Below are 16,931 nucleotides of genomic sequence, written 5' to 3' on the forward strand. Positions count from 1 at the left end.
GAGGTTCTTCCACCTAAATTTTCAAGGCAGTATTATTGTCTCTAACATTACTTGTGGGTTCTTGAGATTTTAGTTGAATTAAATTGGGTCTAGCCTATTTATTCCAACAATCCCCACCAAATTTCATGGCTCACAACAAATGTTCTCAAAACTGAACCTGTTAGTTATACCAGTGTTTTGATGGAGACTGTTAAGTTGAACTTCCACCTAGGAAAAGAGCTACACCATATCACAACTGAACAATGGACTATGCCTTGAATTGTCAGTCTTGTGCGATTCAGGTTTCACTTAAACCCTTAACTGGTACTAGGCTGCCGTTTGCATCCCCTCTGTTTGGATCATATAAGTCATACTCCTGGACTTTTCATGAGTATCTAGAGATTACCCAGATCTCATAGACTGTGACTAGCAGTTGGACTCATATAGGTGTGTTCCTTCTAAGATATTCTGTAGGATGACATCTCTGCTTTATGAAAAGCCACTCGGATCACATTAAAGTGTATACCATCGTACCATACAGAATAGAAGAGAAGTACATCATGAAGATAAGCTCATTTTGAGGGTCTCTTCTCTCAGTTACCCAATAGTTTGTTTCGCCATCCAAATTCACGGGATCTCCGATCCCAATGGACAGGTTACCACCATTGTGTATCTCTAAGTGGGTCTCAAGTCTATCTCCCTCGATGCACAGTCTATCACATTATGTGGTAGCCCCTTGGTAAACTGATCTGCCAGATTTTTAGCCGTCAGGGTATAGTCAAATGCTCACTCCGGAGTTTTTCCTCTTTCTAACATACTTCGGTCTTCTTTTAACATGCCTGGATGACTTCATATTGTCCTTCGAACTGTTCACTTTAATAATCATTGTTTGATTATCACAGTTCATCAGGATTGCTGGTACTGAAATTTTCAACCACCGGCAAGTCCATCAGGAGCTCACGAAGCCATTCGGCCTCAACTGTGGCAATATCTAAAGTTGTGAGTTCTGCTTCCATTGTTGACCTCATTAAGATGGTCTGCTTACAAGGCTTCCAGGAAACAGCACCCCCTCCAAGTGTGAACACATACCCACTTGTGGCCTTTATCTCATCAGCATCAGATATCCAGTTTGAATCACTATAGCCCTTCAGTACTTTTGGGTACCCAGCGTAGTGAATTCCATAGCTCATTGTCCTTTTTAGATAGCGCATTACTCTTTCAAGAGCATGCCAATGATCATCTCCCAGATTTAAAACAAACCGGCTCAACTTGCTCACAGTAAATAAGATGTCAGGCCTCGTTGCACTAGCTAAGTACATCAATGAACCAATGATCTGGGAGTATCTCAATTGATCCCTTGCTATTCTTCAATTTTTCCTTAATAGCACACTAGAATAATGAGGAGTAGGAGCTACCTTGCAGCCACTATAACCAAAGCGACTCAGAACCTTGTCCACATAATGAGATTGCACAAGTGTAATCCCGCCCTCATCTCCTCTCAGTAGTTTAATGTTAAGAATAACATAAGTCACTCCCAAATCCTTCATTTCAAAGCTTTTGGACAAAAAGTCCTTGACCTCCTCAATCACAATGAGGCTGGTCCCAAAGATCAATATGACATCGACATATAAACACAAAATCACTCCCTCTCCCCCACCATAGCGATAGTACACACATTTGCCAGCTTCATTCACAACAAAGCCAGCAGATATAAGTGTATCGTCAAACTTCTCATGCCATTGCTTAGGCGCTTGTTTGAGACCATACAATGACTTCAACAGCTTGCACACCATTCCCTCTTGACCTTCTAGTACATACCCATCTGGTTGATCCATATAGATCTCCTCCTCCAACTCTCCATTGAGGAAAGTTGTCTTAACATCCATCTGATGGACGACTAGACCATGAGAGGCTGCCAGAGGAGCAATACTCGAATCGTAGTCAAGCGAGCAACCGATGAATAAGTGTCGAAAAAGTCCTCGCCTTCTTTTTGGGTATAACCCTTGGCCACAAGTCTTGCCTTGTACTTTTTAATTGTACCATCAGGCCTAGTTTTTTCTTGAAAACCCATTTGCATCCTACAGGCTTGCACCCATATGGACGCTCGATGACTTCCCAAGTACCATTAGACATAATTGAGTCCATCTCCCTGCGACTTAATCAGCGTCAGGAGAAGAATATGCCTCTTCAATGGTTCTTGGAGTGTCATCCACAAGATATGCAATGTAGTCATCTCCAAAAGACTTCGTAGTCCTTTCTCTCTTATTCTTTCGAGTGGCTACAATGTTATCCTCCTCAGGATTTTCCTCAAGCGTTTGATCAATGTGTTCTATCGACACAAAGTGTTCAGGGGATAAAATAGGTTCTTGACTAGAAGTGCTAGGTGCATTTTTCATAGGAAATTCATTCTCAAAAAATGTGGCATCTATGGACTCAGTAATTGTACCAACACGCATGTCGGGTACTCCAGAATTTGCTATTAAGAACCTATATCACACACTGTGGATAGCATAACCAAGGAACACACAATCTATGGTTTTTTTGTTCAAGTTTACGCTTTTTGGCTATATGTACATTTACCTTGGGCAAACAACCCCATGTGCGCAGGTGAGAGAGATTTAATTTCTTCCTTTCCCATTCCTCGAATGGTGTTACTTCCTGATGCTTAGTAGGAATTCTATTAAGTTACTTCATTATGTATGTAGGCTGGGTGTGCTTGGTGCTCTTCTTTTAAGTAGCAAGCTTCTTTATGTTGTCTCAGAGCATCTCCAACAACCTCTCCAAGTGACTCTCTAAGCCAAATTTTAGCTATTCTAGCTAAAAGACGTCTTTCAACATCCTCTCCAACTGGATGGCTAAGCCATCCGGCTGGCCAAAACCCTCACCCTCCCTCCACTAGTCAAATTAGGAAGCTAAAAATCACTAGCCAACCGTGGGCCTCATACACATTCCACCCCCATCTCCTTCGGCTCTTCTCCAGGACGGCACAGGCAGCCACGACCTCGACGCCGCCGCCGTGCACCGCCGCGACCACCAGCTTCCGGCACCGCTCGATGGCTGTGAGCGCTACCTGCATCTCCAGGATGGCGCAGCGGAGCCCACCAGCCGCGGGCGCGGGGTCACCGCCGCCCGGTGAGGAGGGGGCCATGGTGGGGTTCCCGGGGCAGTGCGGGCCGGCGGCGGAGAGCACGACGGCATGCGCGGCTAGGATACGGTCGAGGAGAGCCATGGCGCGTGGGATCTCCGCGAAGGCGTCCGGGCTGAGGGCGTTGAGCTGGGCGGAGCGGTTGAGGTGGACCTTGTAGACCGCCGCGGACGGGTCGGGCGGCGTCACGACGAGCGTCTTGAACCTATGCCGGAGCTCCGCCTCGAGCAAGGCGCCGTTGCCGCCGAGGCGCCCTCCTAGTGTGGCGAGGGAGGGAGGAAGCGGCGGCGGGGCGGCTCGACGAGAAAGAGGATTGGAGAGAGGGGGAGGAAGAAGAAAGGGGGGAGGAGAATGACAGGTGGGGTCCATTGGTTAATAGAGAGTGTAACGCGGAGAGTCTGTTGGAATAGAATACAAATTTGATTCTCTAAACTTTTGTTAGGTTGGCCAAATAGGTATTTGGAGAGCCAAAAATGGCCACTCTTTTAAAGATGCTCTTCGATTTGAACTTCTTTCATGGGGGATACATACCGTCTTATAGCAGCTTAATTAAGAATAGAACACGATGGCGAAGAGGACACTCCATTAGAGTAGCAAAAGAGTGCATGGTTGAATTCAAGTAGGGGTGGAAACGAGCCGAGTCGAGCCTGGCTCGGCTTGGCTTGCAGTGGCTCGCAATAAACTAGGCTTGGCTTGGCTCGGCTTGGTTAGGGAAACAAGCTAAAACTTGAGCTCAGCTCGGCTCGTTTCCTGGCTCGAGCCAGCTCGAGCTGGCTTGCAAGCCTTCCTGTTAAAACACCTCTTCATATATATTTTGTAATTATTAAAAAAGCAATCATCAACATGTAAAATTTAAATAAGTTTATATATTTAATACTTCAAAATCTTAATGATAAATTTCAAGTTGACAAATAATAACGCCATATAAAGTAAAATAATCGATATAAACACACGATGCCGTAGGCTCGCGAGCCAAAACAAGTGGCTCGCGAGCTAGCTCGGCTCAGCTCATTTCAACAACGAGCTTAAAAGAAGGCTTGGGCTTGGCTCGTTTTGCTTACGAGCCGAGCCAAGCCAACCAAACTCGAGTCAAGCCCGAGCTTTTTTTCCACCCCTAAATTCAAGCATGAGGCAAGCAATAAGAATCAAATAATTAAAAAAAGCCAGATTTGGTGGAGAAACGTCCCCCAAACATTTTTTTCAAAATTTTTTGCTATAAGATATTATGACTTCGTGGACACTCTGTAAACGTCAGAGCCGTCCTGACAATTTGGGGGGCCAGTGAAAAATATAAATGAGACCTTATTTTCTAAAAAGTAATTGATTAATACATAAGGGTTATATATTTGGAACGGATATTCACAGCCACTGTTTTTTTACCACTGTTTGTTCTTTGATCTGCACTGTCTGACAAGCACGTCAGGAAAGGAAAGGTAGCATCGACCTAATACTCTTTTTTAAGACTGTTTTCAGATCCAGGGGCAAAAAATTTTTAAGGTGTCACATTGGATATACGGATATACATTTGAACTATTATATATAATCTAATAACAAAACAAATTATAAATTTCGTATGTAAACTGCGAGACGAATTTATTAAGCCTAATTAATCTATCATTAGTAAATGTTTACTGTAGCACCACATTATCAAATCATGGAGCAAATAGGCTTAAAAGATTTGTCTCGCAATTCACACGTAATCTGTGTAATTAGTTTTTTTTCTATATTTAATACTTCATACATGTGTCCAAACATTTAATATGACAGGGTGAAAAAACTTTCGAGGGGATCTAAATAGGCCCTTAGATATATTCTGCTATTAAACAAGTAGGAATTGTTTGCAATCAATGACAACTAATGGTATATCAAATAAGCTCATTCACCTGTATATTATAATGGCGATCTGGTTAAGTAAAATATCGTTGCAATAATTCAATTTTTCTTACTAAATAGAAAAATATAATCTAAGAACGCATGTTCACATCCCCGTCATGAAACTTTATGATTACCATCGAACACTTGTCGGAATTGAGAAAAAAAAACAGCTTATTCTAGTAGTGGAGCAGGAAGAGTGAAATTCAAAAAGCATGATCTAAAGATCATAAACATGTCAGAACATCAATTTCAATTGAAACATATAGTTATTAAGCCTCTGCAGGCCCGGTAAATGTAAAAATTAGCTTATGAACACGTCATTATTATAATATTCATTTCTAGTTGAATAAAAGAAAAAAAACACATAAAAAATTTTGAAATACATCTGGATCCACATGTAAGGTATCTATCTCAACCTCTATCTCCAATTGCCCTTCATCCTCAGCCTAAGGCCGGCGATCACCTCGCGATGTGGTTGTTCAACCCATTCGAAAGGTCCAACGTTCTACAGTAACCAAACAAAAACATCGAATTTAGATAATCTTGGGCTAACCTAGCCATCAGAATGTAAAGTAATAGTGGCATATATCCTATCCATACGAGAGTAAAGTTACCCTGTTTCTCAAAAAAAAAAAGAAAAGAAAGAAAGAGCAAAGCTACCCTTTAAAGTACGGATAATTTTTCGGACGTCGGATGGAGATCCATCGTCTCACAGCCCTCCCCTTCCTCTCTACCCTCTACCGAGTCGAGCGTCGCGTCCGCCGCCGCCCCCCGCCTCTTCTCCCACCCGCGCGCCACCGCTCTCCGCCGGCGAGCCGTAACACTAACCCGCTCCTCCCCCCGCCCACACCACTCCATTTTCTTCCTCATCTCCGGTCTGCAAAACGGTAGTTAAACAACGGGGATATGTTCGCCGCGAAATCAAACCGGGGAAGAATGTACATGGCGACGAGGAGCGCCGCCGCCAGGCTGCTCTCCTCCTCCTCCTCCGCCGCCGCCGCCTCTCCCCTTTGGTCCAGACGCCGGCGCCGCCATCCATTCCTCCATCCGCCCTCCCGCTCCAAGACCACCTCCTCCTCCTCCAGCAGCAGCAAGCCTCCTCGCCGCCCACCGCCTCGCAAGGAAGGCGGCAGGCCGCGCCCGTGCCTCTTCCAAGAACTCTCCGGTCTCGTCGCCCCATCCGCCAGCGATGACCCCGCGTTTCAGCCTCGGCGAGATGGGCAGGAGCGGTGTGGCCTCCTCGGCCATGACACTGCGCAGTGCGCGGAAGGTGCTCGACGAATTGCCCCTGAGGGAGCCGCTGCGGCTTCTGGTTCTTTCACCGGTAGCGGTCCGAACAATGACGCTCTTGGGTTCCTTCCTGATGGTGGGATTGGGCCTCGTAGCACTGCAACAGGCGGTGCTCCGGACAGTGAACAATCTATCCAGGAGGTGGGCGATGGAAATGCTGGAGATGTTGAGAATATCAGTGAGGTTGTGCATAGGGTAACAGAAGTTTTGCGGGCAGAGGTGCCTGGATTGTCTGTGGAACAGAGGCTGGAGAACCTGGGAGTTACATATACACCGAGGCTTGTGAGCTTGGTGCTCAACAGGTGCTTCAAGAAGAGGCATTTGGGGTTCAAATTCTTTGACTGGGTTAGGCAAGTTCCTGGATTCCAGCACACCACGGAGACGTACAATGCAATGCTGTACATTGCGGGTGAGGAGAGGAACTTTGGGGCCATGGAGAAGCTGATGGATGAGATGGATAAGGAGATGTGTTTGAAGGACATCAAGACATGGACAATCGTCATATCCAATTATGGGAAGGCAAGGCAGATTGGCAAGATGCTGTCTACCTTTCAGGCTATGGGGAAATCGAGACATGTGGCAGCAGATAGTAAAGTTTATAGGACGATACTTCGTGCTTTATGCAATTCTGCAAAGTCCGAGCTTGCTCTTGAGTTCTACAAAGATATGGCAAGGAACACAGAGGTTGGATCTGACATTTTTCGACTTCTATTGTGTTGTCTTGCAAGATCAGATAATGCTGAAGGTGTTTTTTATGTCAGAGATGATATGATTAAGAGCATGAAGTATCCAGAGGAGTATTGTTATCTGGAAGCTCTACGGAGCTTCTGTGTTTCAGGAAAAATAGAAGAGGCTCAGAAAATCTTCGAGCAGATGATGAACAAGTCCATTGCTAGCTCATCTGCATTTGAAATCCTATTGAGGGGCCTTTGCAAAGATGGAAGGATGGATAAAGCTCTTCAAGTTATGGAGTACATGAAAAGCAACTCATCTGCGAGCAGTGCCACCTTTGGTTCCCTCATTGATGGCTACCTGAGGAAAGGAGAGCGTATGAAGGCACTTGAGGTGCTTCAGGAAATGAGGGAATATGGATGTGTTCCATTGGCATCATCTTATACTCAGCTCATGCAACACCTCTTTGCATTTGATCAACATGAAGCAGCATGTAGATTGTATGAGGAAATGCAGGAAAATGGTATTGAACCAGATGTTGTGGCAATCACAGCACTGATAGGTGGGCATGTTCGTAATGGACATATATCTGAAGCATGGGATGCATTTAGGAATATCAATGAGAACGGTCAGAAACCCACATTGAAAGCTTATACAGTGTTCATCCAAGAGCTCTGTAAGGCCTCCAGGCCCCTTGAAGCACTAAAACTTCTGAAGGAAATGCTGGAATCAGATTTCAGGCCTTCCGAACAAACTTTTAGCAGGATTATTTCCACTCTGTGTGACAATCACTATTTGGAAGAAGCTAGCAATATTGAGAGGATGCGAGCATCTTTTAATTGTTGTAGCCCTATAGAAGAGCTGCAACGCAGAGCATTGGATCAAGTTGACTACACTGATAAATTTGAAAAATCATCTGGATCTGGTCCGGAAGAGAAGGAAAGGACAGTGGAGTTTGTTGGTCATCCTTCGTATAAAGACTGTGAGGTCTCAGGGAGCTTTCCTTGTGATGACACACAGGATTTAGAACAAGCAAAGGATTACAACAATGAAGACGTTGAACAAATATGTCGGATTCTGTCATCTTCTGATTGCTGGAGCTCAATAGAACAGGCTTTAGAGATGACATCAATATCTTTTACTCCAGATCTTGTTGATGCCATTATGAAGCGTTGTAAGGCAAACAGTCGTGCTGCTTTACAATTTTTTTCTTGGGTAGGCAAACGATCTTACTACATGCAGACAACAAAGACATATAACACAGCCATAAAACTCGCTGGCTCTGCAAAAGATTTTAAGCACATGAGGCATCTTTACAGAGAGATGATATGGGCAGAATGTTGCCCAACAGTGGATACATGGAATGTCATGATTTGTCAGTATGGAAATGCTGGTCTGACTGAAATGGCCCTTGAAACATTCTACCAGATGAAGCAGGGTGGCTTTCAGCCTGACAAAACTACTTACAGTCACCTAATAATGTACCTCAGCCGCAGAAAAGGGAGGAAAGTAGATGCTGCAGTCAAGATTTTCCATGAAATGTGTCGTGCAGGCTATATACCTGACAATGGAATGGTTTGCACATATCTTTCTGTGTTATGTGAGTGTGGGATGATAGATCGTGCTGAAAGCTCAGTAGTACTATTATGTAAACATGGATTTTCTATTCAGGCTGGCTACTCCATACTCATTAGATCATTGTGCAGGTCTGATAGAATGGCCGAAGCTCTCAGTTTGTTCGATAATATTAAGAATTATGGATGTTCAAGGAGTGCATACATGTATGGGAGTCTCATTCACGCATTGTTGAGGAGGGATCGCTTTGAAGATGCTTCAGCTAAGCTTGCAGAAATGAAGAATTTAGGTATAGCTCAAAGCACACATATGTATACCTCATTCATGATCTATTACTTGGGGAAAAGGGATGTTTCCAAAGCGATGGATGTACTTAAGGAGATGACAGAAAATGGATGTGAGCCTACTGTTGTCACTTACTCTGCATTGATCCGTGGTCACATGGCAATGGGTATGGTTTCAGAGGCTTGGGATGTCTTCCAACGCATGAAACTGAAGGGACCTGTGCCAGACTTTGAGACCTACTCAATGTTCATGTCATGCCTTTGTAAGGCAGGTAGATCAGAGGATGGGTTGCAGCTTATTCATGACATGCTGAATAGTGGTATCATCCCCAGTGCAGTGAACTTCAGAACTGTTGTCCATGGTCTGAATATGGAGGGCAAGTACAAGCTAGCTGATTCTGTTCTCCAGTCAAAATGGCAATTGCGGAATCGAAGGACCTTCTCAGATTCGTTTATTGTCAATTCATCTGCTTAATTCACATTCTCTGTTGAAAATTTATCATGAGTAGTGCTCCATGTTCAACTTATTTATTGGAACAAGAGTTGTATGTGGTACGAGCATTTGAACAAGAAATATTATTTATTGCACTATGCGGAATGCCCAGATCAGTAATCAGAGGAACACTTTATCCAATTTAGAGCAGTGAACTGTTGTAACACTGGCTGCATGAGGACCTTATAAGGTATTCCTTCTTTCTCTTGCTTTGACATTTCTTCTTCATTCAACAGTGCAACCTAGCTGTGATCACTAAAGATACCGCCCCTGTTGATTTCTTAACCCGCAGCCTGTCCCTTGCCATTCCCCTCCTCTACGTGAGCTAACCTGGTGCACTCATTCTTCTCTAACTAGGATACCTCTCGATGGCAGCAGTGCTATCTCCACTGATCGTGGTCCAGGATGTAGAGGTGGGTATGTATTCGTTGATACTCTACTGATTAGAATTTGACGAACCACTGTCATTCAATCTGCTGACACATACTGCAGTTAATGTCTGTTCTTCCTGCCTGTATAAACACTGTTTGATGCATGTAGAAATGTGTACCTTGCAATGTCATGCATGGATCAAAATCAGACAGCTCAAGATAAGGTATTACAAGCACACTTAATTGAACAAATTCGACATGCTGCACTTTGATTGACAATTTTGAGGGCAACACCAATCTTGATTTGAGTGAAAACTTGCTTTATGTTTCTATTTGTTCCATTTCTGTCTTTTCACATGCAAGTGCAACCTTATTTTTTTATGAGACGTTGCTGTACAAGATTACCAGCATTTTCTTCCCAATGAACAATACAGAATGTTGTTTCTTATTAATGGTTCTATCCAGCAATCCAGTCTTCTATAGGTTGTCCTGTTTTTGAGCAGTATTCAGGAGGGCAGATCCCTCCCTTGAATTTGGAAGTGACTAGTATATTCAATGCGTGCGCATATGCAATGCTCTTTGCAGGCACACAACATTATTTTAGCTTCATTGAATTCTGACATTTGCTGTTTTGGCAAATAGTTATGAACCTCTCAACACCAGTCTGTGTTTTGTAGGTACCCTACTTTGAATATGCTCACTTGCTTGTAATTTGCAGTATAATTGATTAAAGTTCCTCCTGAAGTAACTTCCATCAATCTATTCGCGCAGTTAATATGTGTACGCATGATCAAGTTTCAGTATTGCTATTTGTATCACAGTTATTCTTTATGGGTTGGTTTTATTTACTTTGCTTCACTTACAAGACTGCTCAGAGATTATAAGCAAAGCTGTGTCTTTGTAATATGTGGGGGTAGACCATTCCTTCTTTAGGAAATTCCTGATGCTGATTCCCTGTACTGGAATCTGATAGTAGAAATTTTTTAAGAAATTTTTTTATGCTGATTCCCTGTACTGTAATCTGATAGTAGAAATTTTAGCACTGAGCCACTGACTGGCGTTTTAATAATCGCAGAGCTCACACCGAAGTCTGCCCTCATGCTCTGGTCTTAATTTGTCATATTACTGATGAAAGTCTTAGGAAATGGTATGAGCAACAAATGAACCACATAGTTCTTTTCTATTGTTGTATGGCTTGATAGGTATAAGTAAAGTACCTTTGTTGTTGCTTGATTCCTTGCAATACATCAACTGTAAACTATGTGTTGAACCAAAGTTGCAAAGTTTTGCTGCTATTCTTGCTACTTAATCTTCGTTTCTGTGTCTGTTCAGAAGGAAGCCCATGACTTGAACTGAAAAGGTAACGTTACAAAAGAATTAGTACAAGGCCGAAAGCAACAGGAAGGGTCTCCAACTGAAGAGAATAGAAAAAAAAAATCCAGAGGAGACCATGGCAGATAACAGAGGTTCAAAGCCTTTGCATTGCTCTATCTCAAAGACCCCGAACCATCCTCAGTTCCATTTAAAACGTGCTTAATAGAAAGGTAATGTTTCAGTAAAAAATAAAAACTAACGTTAAAGCTTGGGTTACGGTACGATTACATCTTGATGCAAACTTGCAAAGTGAGAGTCTGCTTCCTTGATAAAAACAAATTCCTGAAGACTTGGTGGTTTGTTGTTTTTCTACAATATTGCTTTGAGTTCTTGCTAAACTATAGTTGTGTAATGTAATGATGTAGCTAAGTTTCAGATTCTGTGGTTCATTAGTATGCAGAGATATAAGCGTGATATTTACCAATTTTCTAGCTCTCATAATGGGTTCCATGTTCAAGTTTACTAGTGTTTCAGTAAAGCCTAAGTGGAATCTTGATAATCTCTGAATAGAGAATTTTGATTTTTTTTAAAAAAGGATTTAAAATTCTGCTAAGTACTTAAGTACCATGCCGAACTGGTACATGCTATTTGTATTTTACTTATGATCTTTGTCAATTTCTAAGATTCTAATCATGGACACGACTTGTCTAGGCCACGTGTGATTCATAATGGTGACTGGTGGGCGTCTTCTATGGCTGCAGCACTCTTGGAATTCAGCTTGGTAATTGGTGTGAATCATCAAATATATTGTTACATGGTTCCGAAGTTCTAGGACGGTGTTGCATAATTGCAGCATATTGTTATTATATTAATCATTCTAAGATGATGTTTTCGCTTCAATATACCATGTAAGGTATTCAATTTTGTGACATTGCCGTGAAAGTTTCTACCTATCCATCATTTCTCAATGAAACGTATGTAATGTATATTTTGAACTCATCATATGGGATTCTGAAATCTGAAATAAGAACGTAACTGTGTTGGCTCGAGGATTCACTGAATTAACAGAGTTAGGCTCCACAAGCTTTAAACTTCAACTTGTCCATGCTTTTTGTCTAAACCAAAATTCCATCACAAGAGAAGGTACAAACTGCTTTGCACCCACTGAACTTTTCAAGTGTAGCACATTTTACATATAACTTATTGAGCAAAGAATGAATGTAATTCTTGGTAATAACAAATATCAGTTTCCATTTCATTGTCTGCCTAGTGCTGCCTGTATATATCTATGATGAAATATTTTTACAGCGAGGAGAAATGTGGAAATATGTCTTTCCCCTTCCTGCAGCATTGCAACCATGGAGTGAAGAGAGCGCTGGCTGGTTGAGTGGTGGTGAGGAAGCATCCGGCATTATTTCATCCTAAGAGCAATGTAGTAAACATGGGTCATCCAGGAATACAAGAACATGGGCTAGCCTCCACATCTGTTGCCACTGTACACTTTACAATTAGAGCTTCTTTATGGTTTCTTCCACTGCGCGTTCATAATACCTCATTCTCTGTGTAGCTTTCACTGCACGGTCGAAATCCCTCCTTTCAAATGCTTCCTGGAAGGAATGGGACCAGGTTTCCAGCTTTCTCTTAATCTGATAAAGGTGATATAGTGTGAGCCTAGAAATCAGTCAAGCGTATTTATGCTTCGAAATAACAACCATGACATAATTGTGCTTAACAGAACCTGAGATTGTATCTTCTCCAGGGTTTGAGAATCACTGGCATCATTAACTGCTTCACGTATCTCCATCATCTGCAAATTATGTAGAAATATAGCTTTGTTTCTTCAAATTGATCTTGAATTGAAATATACATGTCATCGCAATTACTATTACTTCTGTGTGAAGTTATTGACACAAGCGTCATGGAAATATATAAACTAGTGATTAAGTGGCTGCATCAGAACCACAGAAAAAAAGATTCAAACAGGTTACCTCCATAAGAAGTTCAGGATCAGTGATAGTCTTTTCTTCATCAATGGGTATCCCCTCTAGTTGGAGCTGCAGAATGGTTTCATATGGTTGAGAAGCAATTTAAAAGATGATGTAGATGGATGCTTACATAGATGTTCCATGTAAAAAAGGTCATATGTTTACAGGTCAAGTATATTTTTTATATTATTTTGAGTGGAGATGGAGATGGTTTAGCCTCATATAATCATAACCTAATATGGGTTAAAATGAGATGAAATAGGCTGTATTTTTTAAGTATTACTGGAAGAACTTACCAAGTATAATGCCCTTGACAAAGGTTTGCTCAGTGTGCGGTATGCATCAATTACAAGTGCTGATTGCTCAGCAGCAAAGGCTCTCTCTTTCTACACAAAACAGAAGCCAAGTCACAAATTGTTTTGAAGACGAAGGTACGAGTACTATAGATTGCAAAGAATGCCAGGGCCCAGGGAGAGACCTCAGATTTAGAATGAACTAGGTCAGGATGTAACTTCTTCTGCCAGTCTTTGTATTTCCCTTCTAAATTGTTATCCTTTATGGTGTATTCCCTTTCTCTGCCAAAGTAATGAAGTAAATTATTGATGTATGATTAAGGCATAGAAAATATTGACAGAAACTTATGCAATTGTAGAAAATTTTGAAAATATTATTTTAAGAGTAAAATTCATAACGTGATTACCATGATGGTACCACTGTATTTATCATGAAGCAGATCATTGGAACAAATTGTGAATTTGCCATATCATTACAGGAGAGGTCAAACACTTAGGGTGGACAAAATATACAGTGTGGATACAAGACTATCCAACTGAAACGCTCACGAGTTTTCTGAAGGGGAGATTTGGAAATTTAATAAATTATAAGCATTAAGCAAATAGGTAGAAAATCACGAAACCATCACCAAACAAACTACTTGCGTTATTACCTAAACAGCCAACATGGAAATGAATAGAAGGGAACTTATCACTTATCAGCATAATAAACTATGCAGACATATTCCCCCAGGTAGGATTGGTGGATAGAGCAAGTTGGAATATGAACTTCGAACTATATCCAGCTAATCCCAATTCCACCTCCCAATAATTCTTTTTTTTAATATTACAGATCAGTGCATCAACAATCAAACATTATACTAACATAATTGCATTGCCCTAGAAATTTCCCTAAAATGACAACATGTTTTGGCCAACCTAAGAGTCGCATCAAAATGCACATATCTTGTAACAATCATTGCAAATTACCAGTCCTATTATCGCAATCACATCAAAATTGCCAGTAGGATAATTTTCGTCCTAACTATAAAAGCTAAAGCTGGTGTCCAGTTTCCCTTTCTGCATAACCCATCAAGCTACGAACACTTATTTGCGCTGCAGATGATACAAAGAAGGCCCAAGAACATAGAAACCGTCCTTGTACAAGTAGCATTTCAGCATTGCAATACATAATGCCTACGAGCTGAGCAGTTATGACGATCACTGCACAATCCAATTATACCCAAAATACACTAGAATTCGAAAGAGACGACACGATTCATTCACAAACAAAAGACAATAATGAGCCAATTAGCATCTGATTAAGTGGGGATGCTACTCACAGGCCAAAGATCCGGAAATAATCGACGGCGGGGTCGACGGGCTGCACGCTGCCGCAGGACCCGCACGAGAGGAACGCGCCGCTCGCGCCGCAGCTCCAGCACTCGCCTCCCCCTGCCCGGTCCGAGAGGCTCCGGGAGGAGGAGGAGGAGCCCCGAGCGAAGGCTGCGAGATCGCGGGTGGTGGTGGTAGTGGCGGAGGAGGAGGAGGAGGGCACGGTGGGGACAGGGGGAAGCGGGTTCCTCCTCCTGGCGCCGCGGCCGGCGGCTCCGGCCGCCGCCGCGAGGTGGAGGCGGAGCTGCCCGGGTCGGCGCCACATGTGGGGCTTTCTGCGGCGGGGCGCCTCTGTGCGGATGCGGGTAAGTCCGGCGAGCGGCGGCGGCGGCGGCGCGGAGAGAAGGGGGGGGATATGCGGTTGAGTTGAGAGCCAAGTATTTTGTGTGGGTTTCGGTGGTTGACAGGTGGGGCCCCTAGTAGCTTTCTCCCGTGAAAAACTAGTGCGGAGGTGTGTTGGTTTTAATGGCTTTGGTTTAGATCCCATCATGGCTTCTGTGGACGTTAGGAGCAAGTGCAATAATATAGCCAACTGCTAGCTCTAAATCATCTATAACTAATCTAATACTCTAGTTCATCCTATCTTACTATAAAGTTATCCCCCACTAACTCCTTAAGCTTGACATGCAAAGATGCCACATCATCATCCACTAACAAGATACCACATCATCATCCACTAATTAACAAGATGACACATCATCGTCCACTAACAATCATCACATTTAAACATCATGCAAACATACTATATCTTTATAGTTTTTATAATTTGAGAGTTTTTTAAATACAAACATGTTAAATTATCATCCAATATAATTAACATAATGTTTTAATGTATATCTTTATTATGTTTTATGATATCCTATATACTTAAAGATTAATCTATGGTCCAAATTATCTTTCTCCTTTTTTCCTCTAATTAAGTCATATCACATCAATTGTTTTTAGCCTTTAGATGATTAATCTACGGTCCAAACTATCACCCTACTTTTTTTCTTCCATAAAGTCAAACCAACTTACTTTTTACGTTTAAATCACCATTCTACATACTATATAAATTTAAATTATCATAAACTACATTAATTTATTTAATCTGATGTTATCTAGCTATCTTACACGTTATTTTTTTTTATCGTTATCATACTGAATTCCCGCAGCGATGCGCGGGGTTTCACCTAGTTGATATAATAGTTACTCCCTCGGTAATCATAAAGGAAGTCGTTTTGGACAGTGACACGGTCTTCAAAACACAACTTTGACTTATTATTTCTATAAAAATATTTATTGAGAAGTGATATATGTATACTTTTATGAAAGTATTTTTCAAGACAAATCTATTCATATAATTTTTACATTTTTAAACTCAAGTTAAAAACTCAATAACTTGAGAGTTATTTATGATTTATATTTCCAAGGTTTGACTTAAACATTATCTATAAAGGAATAGAAACAATAGGTCAAAGTTGTATTTTGAAGACCGTGTCGCTGTCCAAAACGACTTCCTTTATGAGTACGGAGGGAGTACCTATAAAAATATACTACTCCATTAATACTCGGTCCTACCTCTAATATACACATAACGTCTTAGAGTCTGTGTTGCAGCCGACTATAAATCTATAGCTCACTTTCTTCTCACTTTTTTCTTTTCTTCTCGATATGTGGTTATAACTGGTTTATAGCTTGCTATTGTACCTGCTCTATGCAAGTACTACTAGTACTATCTGCTCGGAACATGGTAGATTCTCTCTTTTTCAAGTTTCTTTTTGTAAGTTTACATGTAATTTTGACAAGTTTATTACGATACTCGAAATCTATGTAAGAGCAGAGATTAATAAATGATGCGCTACCATAGATCATGGTTGAGATGATAACAACATTTTTCGTATGACCATAACAGGATAATATTTACAACAAAAAATAATACTGATATTATTAAGCTTGATATGGCCATACAGCGAGTAGCTTGAAATTGAAATTAATTAAGCACAAGGTGGTATAATGATATTAGTGTGCTAACCCAAGATAATGTCTATTGATAAAAGGAAAATAGCCAAAACAATGTAGCTTGCAGATCAAAAGCGGACAAATTGGATAACTCTAGTGTTTGATCATGCCATACGCTAGTTGAATTCTAGTGGACACTACTAAATTACCGACAAGTTGAAACGACGCTGCTACTGATACGGATAATCAATATTTATCATGGATATAAAATAAAACGAGAGAACATGAACTGAGCATAACTTTTTTTATAGTCAAATCTACACATTTAGATTCAAATTCT

General features: G+C 41.5%; 2 protein-coding genes across 11 annotated transcripts; one reads left to right on the forward strand and one right to left on the reverse strand.

Moving 5' to 3' along the window:
* The first annotated feature begins 5,510 nt into the window (after positions 1-5,510).
* Positions 5,511-12,048, forward strand: LOC127757318 (putative pentatricopeptide repeat-containing protein At5g06400, mitochondrial). Of its 10 annotated transcripts, XM_052282826.1 has the most exons (6): positions 5,511-9,503; positions 9,671-9,726; positions 9,806-9,908; positions 10,760-10,831; positions 11,017-11,228; positions 11,710-12,048. In XM_052282826.1, the coding sequence occupies exon 1, from the start codon at positions 5,906-5,908 to the stop codon at positions 9,293-9,295; it is 3,390 nt and encodes a 1,129-aa protein (XP_052138786.1). In that variant the 5' UTR covers positions 5,511-5,905; the 3' UTR covers positions 9,296-9,503; positions 9,671-9,726; positions 9,806-9,908; positions 10,760-10,831; positions 11,017-11,228; positions 11,710-12,048. The 10 variants fall into 10 exon arrangements, with proteins under 10 accessions (XP_052138786.1, XP_052138788.1, XP_052138782.1 ...); XM_052282828.1 differs by lacking the exon at positions 9,806-9,908 and having other exon boundaries at positions 9,606-9,726; XM_052282822.1 differs by having other exon boundaries at positions 9,671-9,908.
* A 23-nt stretch (positions 12,049-12,071) lies between these two features.
* Positions 12,072-15,082, reverse strand: LOC127757320 (iron-sulfur cluster co-chaperone protein HscB homolog). The gene is made up of 6 exons (XM_052282832.1): positions 14,599-15,082; positions 13,462-13,558; positions 13,280-13,369; positions 12,987-13,052; positions 12,737-12,805; positions 12,072-12,644 (listed from the first exon to the last, which is right to left on the reverse strand). The coding sequence occupies exons 1-6, from the start codon at positions 14,913-14,915 to the stop codon at positions 12,507-12,509; spliced, it is 777 nt and encodes a 258-aa protein (XP_052138792.1). The 5' UTR covers positions 14,916-15,082; the 3' UTR covers positions 12,072-12,506.
* Between the last annotated feature and the right edge of the window lie 1,849 nt (positions 15,083-16,931).

Source organism: Oryza glaberrima, chromosome 12 (assembly GCF_000147395.1).
Source record: "Oryza glaberrima chromosome 12, OglaRS2, whole genome shotgun sequence".
Lineage (NCBI taxonomy): Eukaryota > Viridiplantae > Streptophyta > Magnoliopsida > Poales > Poaceae > Oryza > Oryza glaberrima.

What these genes read in the sequence shown, in the direction of transcription:
- LOC127757318 (XM_052282823.1), top strand. Translation starts at nt 5,906, where the DNA reads ATGTTCGCCGCGAAATCAAACCGGGGAAGAATGTACATGGCGACGAGG.
- LOC127757320 (XM_052282832.1), bottom strand. Translation starts at nt 14,915, where the DNA reads ATGTGGCGCCGACCCGGGCAGCTCCGCCTCCACCTCGCGGCGGCGGCC. An exon ending in TAGTTCATTCTAAATCTGAG is followed by an intron (nt 13,370 to 13,461) that starts GTCTCTCCCTGG and finishes TGTTTTGTGTAG; the next exon opens with AAAGAGAGAGCCTTTGCTGC. An exon ending in ATCCTGAACTTCTTATGGAG is followed by an intron (nt 12,806 to 12,986) that starts GTAACCTGTTTG and finishes CATAATTTGCAG; the next exon opens with ATGATGGAGATACGTGAAGC.